Source organism: Balaenoptera ricei, chromosome 5, assembly GCF_028023285.1.
Source record: "Balaenoptera ricei isolate mBalRic1 chromosome 5, mBalRic1.hap2, whole genome shotgun sequence".
NCBI lineage: Eukaryota > Metazoa > Chordata > Mammalia > Artiodactyla > Balaenopteridae > Balaenoptera > Balaenoptera ricei.
Genome location: NC_082643.1, coordinates 33,800,228 through 33,814,645, shown reverse-complemented (window position 1 = coordinate 33,814,645; position 14,418 = coordinate 33,800,228). Strand labels below are relative to the sequence as shown.

General features: G+C 36.0%; 1 protein-coding gene across 3 annotated transcripts in view; it reads left to right on the top strand.

Moving 5' to 3' along the window:
* LRBA (LPS responsive beige-like anchor protein) overlaps positions 1–14,418 on the top strand; it is a 737,360-nt gene that overhangs the window by 556,878 nt on the left and 166,064 nt on the right. For all 3 annotated transcript variants that reach the window (XM_059922597.1, XM_059922598.1, XM_059922596.1), the window contains exons 45-46: positions 11,634–11,774; positions 12,820–12,939. In XM_059922597.1, coding sequence (XP_059778580.1) covers positions 11,634–11,774; positions 12,820–12,939 — 261 coding nt within the window. The remainder of the gene's footprint in view (positions 1–11,633; positions 11,775–12,819; positions 12,940–14,418) is intronic.

Here is a 14,418-nt window from a genome sequence, read left to right as displayed (position 1 = left end):
ATCCTGTTCCATTGATCTGTATTTCTGTTTTTGTGCCAGTACCATACTGTCTTGATTACTGTAGCTTTTGTAGTATAGTCTGAAGTCAGGGAGCCTGATTCCTCCAGCTCCATTTTTCTTTCTCAAGATTGCTTTGGCTACTCGGGGTCTTTTGTGTTTCCATACAAATTGTGAAATTTTTTGTTCTAGTTCTGTGAAAAATGACATTGGCAGTTTGATAGGGAGTGCATTGAATCTGTAGATTGGGTAATATAGTCATTTTTAAAATCTTGATTCTTCCAATCCAAGAATGTGGTATATCTCTCCATCTGTTTGTATCATCTTTAATTTCTTTCATCAGTGTCTTACAGTTTTCTGCATACAGGTCTTTTGTCTCCTTAGGTAGGTTTGTTCCTAGGTATTTTATTCTTTTTGTTGCAGTGGTAAATGGGAGTGTTTCCTTAATTTCTCTTTCAGATTTTTCATCATTAGTGTATAGGACTGCAAGAGATTTATGTGCATTAATTTTGTATCCTACTGCTTTACCAAATTCATTGATTAGCTCTAGTGGTTTTCTGGTAGCATCTTTAGGATTCCCCATGTACAGTATCATGTCATCTGCAAACAGTGACAGCTTTACTCCTTTTCGGATTTGGATTCCTTTTATTTCTTTTTCTTCTCTGATTGCTGTGGCTAACACTTCCAAAACTATGTTGAATAATAGTAGTGAGAGTGGGCAACCTTGTCGTGTTCCTGATCTTAGTGGAAATGGTTTCAGTTTTTCACCATTGAGAATGATGTTTGCTGTGGGTTTGCCATATATGGCCTTTATTATGTTGAGGTAAGTTCCCTCTATGCCTACTTTGTGGAGGGTTTTTATCATGGGTGGGTGTTGAATGGGTGTTGATTTTTTGTCAAAAGCTTTTTCTTCATCTATTGTGATGATCCTTCAGTATTAGTTTTTCTCCTTCAGTTTGTTAATATGGTTTATCACATTGATTGATTTGCATATATTCAAGAATCCTTGAATTCCTGGGGTAAACCCCACTTGATCATGGTGTATGATCCTTTTATGTGCTGTTGGATTCTGTTTGCTAGTATTTTGTTGAGGATTTTTGCATCTATATTCATCAGTGTTATAGGCCTGTAGTGTTCTTTTTTTGTGGCAGCTTTGTCTGGTTTTGATATCAGGGTGCTGGTGGCCTTGTAGATGAGTTTGGGAGTGTTCCTCCCTCTGCTATATTTTGGAAGAGTTTGAGAAGGATAGGTGTAAGGTCTTCTCTAAATGTTTGATAGAATTCGCCTGTGAAGCCATCCGGTCCTGGGCTTTTGTTTCTTGCAAGGTTTTTAATCAGTTTCAATTTCAGTGCTTGTGACTGGTCTGTTTATATTTTCTATTTCTTCCTGGTTCAGTCTCAGAAGGTTGTGCTTTTTCTATGAATTTGTCCATTTCTTCCAGGTTGTCCATTTTATTGGCATATAGGTGCTTGTAGGAATCTCTCATGATCCTTTGTATTTCTGCAGTGGCAGTTGTTACTTCTCCTTTTTCATTTCTAATTCTATTGATTTGAATCTTCTCCCTTTTTTTCTTGATGAGTCTGGCTAATGATTTATCAATTTTGTTTATCGCTCAAAGAACCAGCTTTTAGTTTTATTGATCTTTGTTATCATTTCCTTCATTTCTTTTTCATTTATTTCTGATCTGATCTTTATGATTTCTTTCCTTCTGCTAACTTTGGGGTTTTTTTGTTGTTCTTTCTCTAATTGCTTTAGGTGTAAGGTTAGGTTGCTTATTTGAGATGTTTCTTGTTTCTTGAGGTAGGATTGTATTGCTATAAACTTCACACTTAGAACTGCTTTTGCTGCATCCCATAGGTTTTGGGTCATCATGTTTTCATTGTCATTTGTTTCTAGGTAGTTTTTGATTTCATCTTTGATTTCTTCAGTGATCTCTTGTTTATTGAGTGGTATATTGTTTAGCCTCCATTTATTTGTATTTTTTACAGATTTTTTCCTATAATTGATATCTAGTCTCATAGTTGGAAAAGATACTTGATACGATTTCAATTTTCTTAAATTTACCAAGGCTTGATTTGTGACCCAAATATGATCTATCCTGGAGAACGTTCCATGAGCACTTGAGAAGAAAGTGTATTCTGTTGTTTTTGGATGGAATGTCCTATAAATATCAATTAAGTCCATCTTGTTTCATATATCATTTAATGCTTGTGTTTCCTTATTTATTTTCATTTTGGATAATCTGTCCATTGGTGAAAGTGTGGTGTTCAAGTCCCCTACTATGACTGTGTTACTGTCGATTTCCCCTTTTATGGCTGTTAGCATTTGTCTTATGTATTGAGGTGCTTTATGTTGGGTGCATAAATATTTACAATTGTTATATCTTCTTCTTGGATAGATCCCTTGATCATTATGTAGTGTCCTTCTTTGTCTCTTGTAACAGTCTTTATTTTAAAGTCTATTTTGTCTGATATGAGAATTGGTACTCCAGCTTTCTTTTGATTTCCATTTGCATGGAATATCTTTTTCCATCCCCTCACTTTCAGTCTGTATGTGTCCCTAGGTCTGTAATGGGTCTCTTGTAGACAACCTATGTATGGGTCTTGTTTTTGTATCCATTCAGCCAGTCTGTGTCTTTTGGTGGGAGTATTTAATCCATTTACATTTAAGGTAGTTATCGATATGTATGTTCCTATTACCATTTTCTTAATTGTTTTGGGTTTGTTATTGTAAGTCTTTTCCTTCTCTTTTGTTTCCTGCCTAGAGAAGTTCCTTTAGCATTTATTGTAAAGCTGGTTTGGTGGTGCTGAATTCTCTTAGCTTTTGCTTGTCTGTAAAGATTTTAAAATCTCCGTCGAATCTGAATGAGATCCTTGCTGGGTAGAGTAATCTTGGTTGTAGGTTTTTCCCTTTCATCACTTTAAATATGTCTTGCCACTCCCTTCCGGCTGCAGAGTTTCTGCTGAAAGATCAGTTGTTAACCTTATGGGGATTCCCTTGCATGTTATTTGTTGTCTGTCCCTTGCCAATTATAATATTTTTTCTTTGTATTTAATTTTTGATAGTTTGATTAATATGTGTCTTGGCGTGTTTCTCCTTGGATTTTTCCTGTATGGAACTCTCTGCACCTCCTGGACTTGACTGACTATTTCCTTTCCCATATTAGGGAAGTTTTCAACTATCATCTCTTCATGTATTTTCTCAGCCCGTTTTTTTTTCTCTTCTTCTTTTCTGACCCCTGTAATTCGAATGTTGGTGCATTTAATATTGTTCCAGAAGGCTCTGGGATTGTCCTCAGTTCTTTTCATTCTTTTTTCTTTATCCTGCTCTGCAGTAGTTATTTCCACTTTTTTCTTCCAGGTCACTTATCTGTTCTTCTGCCTCAGTTACTCTGCTATTGATTCCTTCTAGGGCATTTTTAATTTCACTTATTGTGTTGTTCATTATTGTTTGTTTGCTGTTTAGTGTTTCTAGGTCCTTGTTCAATGTTTCTTGTTTTTTCTCCATTCTATTTCCAAGATTTTGGATCACCTTTACTATCATTACTCTGAATTCTTTTTCAGGTAGACTGCCTATTTCCTCTTCATTTGCTTGGTCTGGTGGGTTTTACCTTGCTCGTTCATCTGCTATGTGTTTCTCTGTTTTCTCATTTTGCCTAACTTACTGTGTTTGGAGTCTCCTTATCGCAGGCTGCAGGTTCGTAGTTCCCGTTGTTTTTGGTGTCTACCCCCAGTGGCTAAGATTGGTTCAGTCGGTTGTGTAGGCTTCCTGGTGGAGGGGATTAGTGCCTGTGTTCTGGTGGATGAGGCTAGATCTTGTCTTTGTGGTGGGCAGGACCGCATCTGGTGGTGTGTTTTGGGGTGTCTGTGACCTTATTATGATTTTAGGCAACCTCTCTGCTAATAGGTGGGGTTGTGTTCCTGTCTTGCTAGTTGTATGGCATAGGGTGTCTAGAACTCTAGCTTGCTGGTCGTTGAGTGGAGCTGGGTCTTAGTGTTGAGATGGAGATCTCTGGGAGAGCTTTTGCCATTTGATATTACGTGGAGCCGGGAGGTCTCTGGTGGACCAATGTCCTGAACTCGGCTCTCCCACCTCAGAGGCTCAGGCCTGAAACCTGGCCAGAGCACCAAGACCCTGTCAGCCACATGGCTCAGAAGAAAAGGGAGAAACAAAAAGAAAGAAAGAACGAAAATAAATAAATTAATTAAATAAAATGGTTAAAATAGAAAAAAATTATTAAAAATAAATAAATAAATAAAAATTAAAGAAAGAGGGAAAGAACGAAGAGACCAACCAAACCAAAAAACAAATCCTCCAATGATAACAAGTGCTAAAAACTATATTAAAAAAAACAAAAACGTACAGTCAGAACCCTAGGACAGATGGCAGAAGCAAAGCTATACAGACAAAATCACACAAAGAAGCAAACACATAACACTCACAAAAAGAGAAAAAGGAAAAAAAAGAAAAAAATATATATATATGAAAAATAAAAAAAGGAAGAGAGCAACCAAATCAATAAACAATCTACCAATGATAATAAGCTCTAAGTACTCAACTAAGATTAACATAAGACCAGAAACAAATTTAATGCAGAAAGCAAACCCCAAGTCTATAGTTGCTCCCAAAGTCCACCACCTCAATTTTGGGATGATTCGTTGTGTACTCAGGTATTCCACAGATGCAGGGTACATCAGGTTGATTGTGATTTAATCTGCTGCTCCTGAAGGTACTGGGAGAAATTTCCCTTTCTCTTCTTTGTTTGCACAGCTCCTGGGGTTCAGCTTTGGATTTGGTCCTGCCTCTGCGTGTAGGTCACCTGAGGACCTCTGTTCCCACCCAGACAAAACAGGGTTAAAGGAGCGGCTGATTAGGGAGCTCTGGCTCACTCAGGCTTGGGAGAGGGAGGGCTACAGAATGCGGAGTGAGCCTGCAGCGGCAGAGGCTGGTGTGACGTTGCAGCAGCCTGAGGCGCGCCGTGTGTTCTCCTCGGGAAGTTGTCCCTGGATCATGGGACCCTGGCAGTGGCAGGCTGCACAGGCTCCCGGGAGGGGCGGTGTGGAGAGTGACCTGTGCTCGCACACAGGCTTCTTGGTGGCTGCAGCAGCAGCCTTAGCATTTCATGCCTGTCTCTGGGGTCCGCGCTGGTAGCTGCGGCTCACACCTGTCTCTGGAGCTCGTTTAGGCAGTGCTCTGAATCCCCTCTCCTTGCGCACCCCGAAACAATGGTCTCTTGCCTGTTAGGCAGGTCCAGACTTTCCCAGACTCCCTCCCGGCTAGCTGTGGCACACTAGCCCCTTTCAAGCTGCGTTCACGCCGCCAACCCCAGTCCTCTCCCTGGGATCCGACCTCCAAAGCCCGAGCCTCAGCTCCCAGCCCCCACCTGCCCCAGCCAGTGAGCAGACAAGCCTCTCGGGCTGGTGAGTGCTGGTTGGCACCGATCCTCTGTGCAGGAGTCTCTCCGCTTTGCCCTCTGCACCCCTGTTGCTGCGCTCTCCTCTGTGGCTCCAGAGCTTCCCCCCTGCCCACCCCCCATCTCCGCCAGTGAAGGGGCTTCCTAGTGTGTGGAAACTTTTCTTCCTTCACAGCTTCCTCCCCGAGGTGCAGGTCCCATCCCTATTCTTTTGTCTCTGTTTTTCCTTTTTTCTTTTGTCCTACCCAGGTACGTGGGGAGTTTCTTGCCTTTTGGGAAGTCTGAGGTCTTCTGCCAGCTTTCAGTAGGTGTTCTGTAGTTGTTGTTCCACATGTAGATGTACTTTTAATGTGTTTGTGTGGAGGAAGGTGATCTCCACATCTTACTACTCCGCCATCTTGAAGGCGCCCCTTTGTTCACTTTTTTAAAAGCTGTTTTTGCCAACCATTTTTCAGCATCCCCAAGACAAAATATTCATCTCTCTCCCCCTTTTGTGAAGCCTTCTGCTAAATTGATATCCACACACATTATATAGGTGGGAATAAAAACATAAATAACATTTTTTCAGAAGAGCATTTAATCTAAACCACCAATGAAAGGTTTCCAGTGCCCTTGCAGATTCAGCACCAACACTTTCATCAATCCATACAACTGAAGTTTTTCTAGGATTTACTAGTCAATTTACTTAGTGACTCTGAATCTTGGCTCTGCTATTGACTGGGGAACCAACCTTTGATACTCATTTAACTTCTCCCAGACTCAATTCTTTCACCTGTAAATTGGGAAAGCTAATAGTTTTGTACATTAAGGTGTTGTTGTAAATATAGTGAGATAATTTACTTAAGACTCTTAGACCCTTCACGTATAGCCAATAAATAGTTGCATTGTCATCAGATAGAAGAGCCTCTTTAATATGTTTATCATAGTTATTTCCTGTAATCTTCCCAAAACAAATCATTATTCTCTAACCAGGAATGACCATCTTTTATGATGTCACATTTCCTGATAGTCCATCCTCTTTCATTGTCTGAATTTGAAGATTTTTGCTTAATTTGTTCCTGAATATCAAGTACCTTACACTTAATTAACATGAGTCTTTCCTGTAATGTGACGTTTTTATAACATTGGATTCATGTAACATTGGGTTCAACCGCGTTGTTACCTTTTCCTTGTGCTCACTTTGTGATCACTCTTTTTTTGATATCTATAGGACTGCCCTACTTCCAGAAGAAAATAATGTATAACCTCTCTTGCCTGTATGCCCTCTTATATGTTGTAGGACAGGGTTTATCTGTAGTCCTGGAATTAAAGGATATTTCCAGTGTTCTAATCATACCAAAGGAAGATAACATTGACAGATGGGTTTAGGCCAGTCATCGAGATCCTAAGCATGATCCTAAAAGTAGTCATGCTCTTTTGCCTCTCCTTCATGAGCCCATTTTCACTTTTGACAGCTCTTCCCCACTCCGCTCTTCACCCACAACATGTATGTTTATGATACACTATCCTTTAGCGTGTCCAACGGCCCCATTTCTGAGTCTTTTGCTCCATAATGACCTTTTTCTTTTCCTCTAATCTTCTCTCCTGCTTCTCATCCCCAGATGTTAAGGTTTAATGATTACCAAAGAAAGCTTTCACAGAAAGATGGAAAAAATATCTTTTTAGACTTTGATTTTAAAAGAGAGTGTTGTTAACTCAAGCAAATCTATACTTTGTAGAATTTCTGAGATTTATTGCCAATTCCCTACAACTTTCTTACTCTTAGTAATTGTAACCATGGTCCAGCAGTTTGGAACTTCACTTCTGAAAAGTTGATATAAATTGCAACAGTTCACATATAAATCTCAAAAGGAAGAAGGAATTCTGGTGATGGTGATAATAACAATTACAACAACATTAATAGCAGCTATACTTATTATTGAGTACTTTGTGCCAGGAGCTCTTCTAAGCACTTTACATATATTATTAGTCTTTTAAATAAACCTATTAAATAAATATCATATTTGAAAAATGGAAGTGTAAGAAAGTGGGAAATTGTTGAAATCAGGAAAAACATTTTGTAATACAACAGTTTATGGATAAAATGGCCCAAAGACTGGATTTGAGTACTGGATTTTTGTTTCCTAGATTTATGTTGATTTTGAGCGAGGTTATTCAAGATACTTATTTTCTTCATTATTAAAATAGGGATATCTAGCTCACATTTATTGTGAGAATGCATAATAATGTTTTATAAAATACAAAATGTAAGCTGGAGGTTATTAATTAGATAACTTCAGGTAAGAAAATTTTTAAAAAGAAAGCAAAAACTTAGAATGTGTGGACACTACAGTCTTTTTACAGCTTAACTTTTACTAGTAATCAGATGAAGGAGTCTGTGTTGGGTGGTTGTAGGGGTCTTTGAATCCAATACCATTTGTTTTTAATTAATGTAGTACTAGATGATTGTAACTTGCTTGACATTTCATATGCTTTTCACAGTAAAATTTGGAGGCCTTTTGGACTTTTGAAAGATAATTTTGTTTTTGATTATGTTTTTGAGATAGGGTAATGCAGTTTTGATGTCTACTGTGTACTGTTAGGCTTCTGACAGATAATGCACAGTACTGCATGTACCATTAGATGATTGTGATGCTTAATTACTTTCTTAATAGACAACATTAATTTCATCAGGCTTGTTTAATGGCTTTTTTTCTTAAACATTCTTGATCAAATAAGCTGAAAAATAACAATAATTATTATTACTAATAACCTACTGCATTCCAGGCACTGAACTGGGCACTTTACATGCAGTATTTTTATATCTCTAATAATTAGCAAAATTACTTCTCAAAAAAGGTAACAAAAGATTTTTTTATTGTAATATTCTTAAAAACCTGATTTAGAAAGTTTTGCTTTGCATATCTTGTTCTGAAAGGTATCAGATGAGAATTTCAAACAGAATACTTACCAATCTACCACAGTTGTCAATTTTGCTATTCATGAGATTAATATATCCTATGTGTAGTGATTTTTTTTTTTTTTTTTTGCTATTTATACATTTTCAAGAGTTCTGGTGTTCTTTTTTCTTTAATTTGTCTTTTCCTATTTTAATCCAAGTTCTTATTTCCATTTCTTTTTTAACGTAAATGCTTGTGGTGGTAGTCCTGATACTCTAATTTTTAAATAATTCCCTTTTATTTGAATCACTTTTTCATCTTGTTGTGATTAAGGTTCTTTTATTATTTTGCAGATTTAAAAAATCTTATATAATTCTATTTGTTAGCTTTTTGTAGTGTTTAAAGTTATTTTTCTATATCCTCAGCCTATTCATATTTACCTGGTTATGAACTTGAATTATACCTCTCTAATCAATACTTATTTTTTATTGATTTTTTTCCAGGAAGTCATGACCACTTTAAATGACCAGTATTTTTGCTCTGCTTCCTTTAATCAATTTGCTGATTTTGAAAAATAATCTGTCAAGCTTTTACAGTTAAATTGTACAAAGAGCTTTCTGTAGGATGATAGTACTAGGCATCTTCCTGAATTGCCCTCCATTTGTTGCTCTTAATATACTGTATAAGTAAGAGGAACCATCAGCATTTACTTTTAGTTCTTTTGCAGAGATGAATAAACATCTTGAAATGCTGATTTAGATAATGTTTCAAAAATGCTATGATGCACTTTGGTGTATGACTGACTCTTGCTTAGTTAAATGTTTTGCAGCATTATAACATAGTTGGATTCAGCTCATCTTTTAAAGCAATTGTCAGAAAAATATGGGCCAGCATGGTAGAATGTATTAGCTCAATACATTGTCTCCATTTTATTATGAAGCTGCTGAGGAAGCTGTGATATACAGCACTGTCATTACAGATCTATTGTTAGGATGGTTCTACAGTCTTCTTTGCACTGCCATTAATTTATAGCAGTAAACAATATGTAGCCTTCCAACTGCAGCAAAGCAGAATCTTTTAATGAGGTGGATGTTATTACCACAATAAATCAGTGCTTTCGCGTAATGTATAATTCAATGTGTGTATTCCCACTGTAACTTCTCTGAGTAAGCTGATAGTGTATCATTGTCATTGCACAGCTCCACTGGTCTTTTTTTTTTTTTAACCTTCTTTTATTTGGGGATTTCTTTTTTATATGCTTGCAAATAAATGTGCTATGTCTTGATAGCTGTCCTGTAGCAGGCTTCAGAAATCAACTGTAACAATCACAGCCGGAATCAATACTGTGGGTTCTACGTATATGGATCTCTGCACGATGCCATTTTTTTTTCGGATGCTAGTGAAATCAATCCTAATTGGTTTTAGCATTATATTCAAGAAATGTGATTCTATAACCATTGATTTTGGGGGTGTACTCATTTGGAGAGTAATAAAAATAGGAGCACATAAAGTGAATACTTAATATGCTGCAGAACCATACAAAAGGAGCATTGATTTTGTTTTCACGTAATTTGTCTTCCAGTGATTTTATTTCTTCTTTCTTTCCTTTTGCATGGCTCAGTCTTCAGGGACAACAGCTAAAATACATTTAAAGGCATTCCAAATTGGTTCTGTAACAAAGATTTCTTGGAGTCGGTTCCATTCTTAACTGGCATGAGTTTAGTAAATCAGATTTAACTCTTTTGTACAGAAACTAATGCTTTAAAAGATGGCATTTTAAATTGGTATACTGTGATACTGGTTTAAAATAATAATCAACTAAAGGTTTTTAAAATTTTGTTTGTAAAGTTAAAAAAAAAAGGGCTTAAAATAAAATGTTGATGAGAACCATCCTATTGAAAGAGAATGAAAGGTACTAGAGATAAATGGCAGTTTTGAAAAAATAATTAACAATTTTAAGAAATATAGCCAAAGTGATCATTTAAAATACTGCTTAAAATTACTTTTTAACATGAAAAGCAATTTAAAAACTAGTTTAACATTACTTCATTTTCCATAGAATATTTCTGAATGCATCTATTTTAAAACCAGTATTTTAAATTTCAGTTTAACATTTTTTGCATAAATGATCAAATATTTTCTTTCTCATATAAATGAGTGATTAACTGATAGGTTTTCATTAAAGAAAGTAATCTTACATTTTTTTTCAGTGAATTGGTACTTATATTTTAAATAAAGATTAGAGATTTTCTAGAGATTAGAATGTTTTATGAGAATGAATTGTTAACTTGTTTTTTAAGCCCTTAGACCCCTTTGAGAATCTTAGAATACTCTGTATGTCTTCCTGAAGAAAATGTACATGTGCATAATCACATGAAATTTTGCTTACTGTTTAATGGAGTTCATGAATTCCCTGAATAACAACAGCAGCAGTAACAATAATGGTACCAGCTAACATTTATTATGCTCTTATCTTATACCAACCAATATTCTGGGGGCTTATAGGCTATTGTTTTATTCAAACTTTACCCCATTGCTAAAAGATAACCTTAAAAATAATAGCATTCATTGAATATTGTCAGGTATGGTTTGTCCCTCCATGTACTTACTCATTTTATTTTCCAAAACAACTTTCTGACTGGGTATTGTTACCACTCCAGTAAACCCAGGCTCTTCATCACTTTGCTATACTGCTTTAGGGACCTCTGCTGTAAAGTATTGTTGTACAAGCTCATAATCTGTCTAATATTCTATTCATGTTACACATTTTAAAAAAATTTCATGCCGGCATGTTTTTGTCTTCTAAATTTTGGTTGTACTTATACTGTTAGAAATTTCTAGATTTACATTTAATCCCTTTTTCACACAATCTCCCCCTTGCACTCCTTCTCCCCCCGCCCTGCCCAATTTTGTTGCATTGTCTTCTCAGAATCTATGATATGTTAAAACTTTAGCTTCAAGATTCTGTTTCTGGTTGTTGCTTCTAATGAACTAAAGAGGATTTCAGAGATGCTTTCCAAAGTATCGTATAACTAATGTTCACTTCATGTAATTATCTTCATAAAAGTGCTTGTTATGGGCTGATTAAAGACCTTTATTCAACAGAAACTAGACTTTTTGAGAAATGACAGGTTTCTCCATTCACTTATATGTGTATATTTAATGTGCATTGAAAAATACATTTATATTTCCATCCACTCTCTGACTGTAACACTGCTTTAATTTGAATAGTATGTATTTTTAATTCACTTTCACACTTGCTGATTAGATAACATTTGAAGAGAGAAAGAAATAAAGGACGATTGTATTTATGTGTTCTTGTTTTTTCTCCTCCCCGTTGGCAGCCAATAGGAGCTTTGAATCCAAAAAGAGCAGCATTCTTTGCAGAGCGTTATGAATCCTGGGAAGACGATCAAGTTCCAAAGTTCCACTATGGCACTCATTACTCAACTGCAAGTTTTGTTCTTGCATGGCTTCTAAGAATAGTAAGTTCAATTTGAATAATAAACCATGAATAAGTAAATTCAATGTTGTGGAGAATATGCATTGATTAAAAATCATCAGCATCTTTTTTGAATGGTGAAATTTTTTTCAGTGATTGAGGCTCTAACTATATAAGTATCTCTTTATCCCATTTGGTCTGTATTTTATAACATGTTACTGTAGAATGGCCATAAAAATGGTTCACCTGGAATTGCGTGAATTTTTTTCCTTAAATTTGCCTCTTCAAATCGTTGATATCTTACCAGACTCTAAATTGTAACATATGTTATTTTCAAATCTAGTCTATTAAAATAAGAACTAAATAAGATTCCCTTAACACAGGCATATATTCATATATTTTGGAAACTTCAGTTGCCCCAAATGGAATAAGGTGTGTTTGTAATTTACACCAAGACTGCTGTGTATTGATAACATATTGGTTAAACAAGAAATGTTTCCGTAAAATTGAAAGGTGATTCATCTACTAGAAAGTAATTTCTTTGGGAAAGCATTAGCAGCACATCATTAATTAAAGCTTGTTAGAGGGTACAGGCAGATATAAATCCTAGAGGTAATTTATAGTGCTTAGCTAATTTCAAGCAATTATCCACTAATATGTGTTTAAGTGTTCTTTAACTAAAAGGAGGCTTTTAAATCTTCCAAACATTTTTCTTTTCTTAATCATAAATTAAATACTGAGCCATAACAATAGGAAAATTACATATTGGACTGTTTCCCTGGACTGTGAAGCAAATGCAGTCTAATTTATGTCTGAATGTTACTAATAAATTGTTCTTGGAAAGGAAGAGAGTCTGAAAAACATTGAAGAGAGTCTGAAAAATACTAAATTTTGGAAATATTTCTTCTGAAACAAAAATAATGTAAGAATATTAATGTAATAATTTAGGTATAATTCCCAGTCTATGCCTAGTACGTATTACTGGCTAATGTCCATTGGTCACTAAGTATTTAGGTATAAAGATTTATAAAAACCACATTTTTATGCCTGAGGGAATATATGGCTTTTTTAAATGGCTTATTTTTTAGGAACCCTTTACAACTTTGTTCCTAAATTTACAAGGAGGGAAATTTGATCATGCAGATCGAACTTTTTCATCAATTTCCAGAGCTTGGAGAAACAGTCAGCGTGATACATCTGATATTAAGGTACAGAAATACTTCATTTTACAATTATTATTGCCAATGTGTTTCTTATTGAATGAATGTTGATAATTTCTCTCTTGCAATACAGCCCTGTTTACTAAAGATGAGCCTCAAAGGATGAGGCCTTAATTAAGTGGCCAATAACCATTATATAAGATTTCTCTCTCTTTCTCTCTCTACCTCCTGTGTCTGTCTCTTTCTGTCTGTCTGTCTCGTCTCTCTTTAATTGTGGAACAGTTGTTTTCCTTCCTCCTTGGAATCCTTTTTAAAGGAAAAATACAGTAGTATGGATGTAAGGCAGCATGCTTAATGCAATTCCAAACTCAATAAAATTAATACAGTCACAAAAATACTGTGAGAAAGATCTCAGATGTTTAGTTTAATTCAACTTATTTCATTTTATTGATACTTTAGCAATCCCCTGTCTCTATTCTTAAGGTAATCATCTTTTACCTACTGCTGGTTCTAAATGCCTACCTGGCTCTGCTTGTTATAGAATTGCTTTATTGTTGAGGGGAAATGAGTTCTTCTATCTATATGTATGTTCAGGAGATCAAAAACTTTGCACAGTAGCTGATGTAATACTTTTGCTTCTGCCCTCAAAAGTACTGTATTTTAGTTTTGTGACATAGTGTCTCTTTCTTTACTGTTTAGATGCAGTTGAGTAAAACGAGATATGCCTGTGGTTGTGTCCTTAGGTGTCGTAAAGAGCTATGTCTTATACATAAATAATTATACTATTTGGGAGAAAATGATAAGTAACATATGAGAAATATTTGGGCTTGAAAGAGGAAAAGTTACATTACTAATGTTTATGTTACTATAGAGTACTTTAAAAAATTAATTAAAATTATAATTGTATCTTACTTTTAGTCATGATACATTACAGTCTATAAAAAGTGTTCACATACTTTATCTTACTGTAGAGTATAACATTGCTTATATCCAAGATATTTTATTGAAGATTCCATCATATGCAGAAATAATCTCTTTTTGTAATTTTTTTTTTTTGGGGAGGCAGGGGCCACGTCGGGTCTTAGTTGCGGCATGCAGGATCTTTCATTGCAATGTGCAGGTTCTTCATTGCGTTGTATAGGCTTCTCTCTAGTTGTGGCATGCGGGCTCCAGAGCGGGCTCAGGAGCTGCAGCACGCGGGCTTAGTTGCTCCGTGGCATGTGGGATCTTAGTCCCCAACCAGGGATCGAACTGGCATCCCCTGCATTACAAGATGGACTCTCAATCACTGGACCACCAGGGAAGTCCCCAGAAATAATCTTTTATATTGGAACATCTATAGGAATTTTTGATAGCACAAATAATGTACTCTGAAATACTCTTGAAATTATCATATTCCTTAAGAATCATCAGTAGAGGGCTTCTCTGGTGGCGCAGTGGTTGAGAATCTGCCTGCCAATGCAGGGGACACGGGTTCGAGCCCTGGTCTGGGAAGAACCCACATGCCGCGGAGCAACTAGGCCCGTG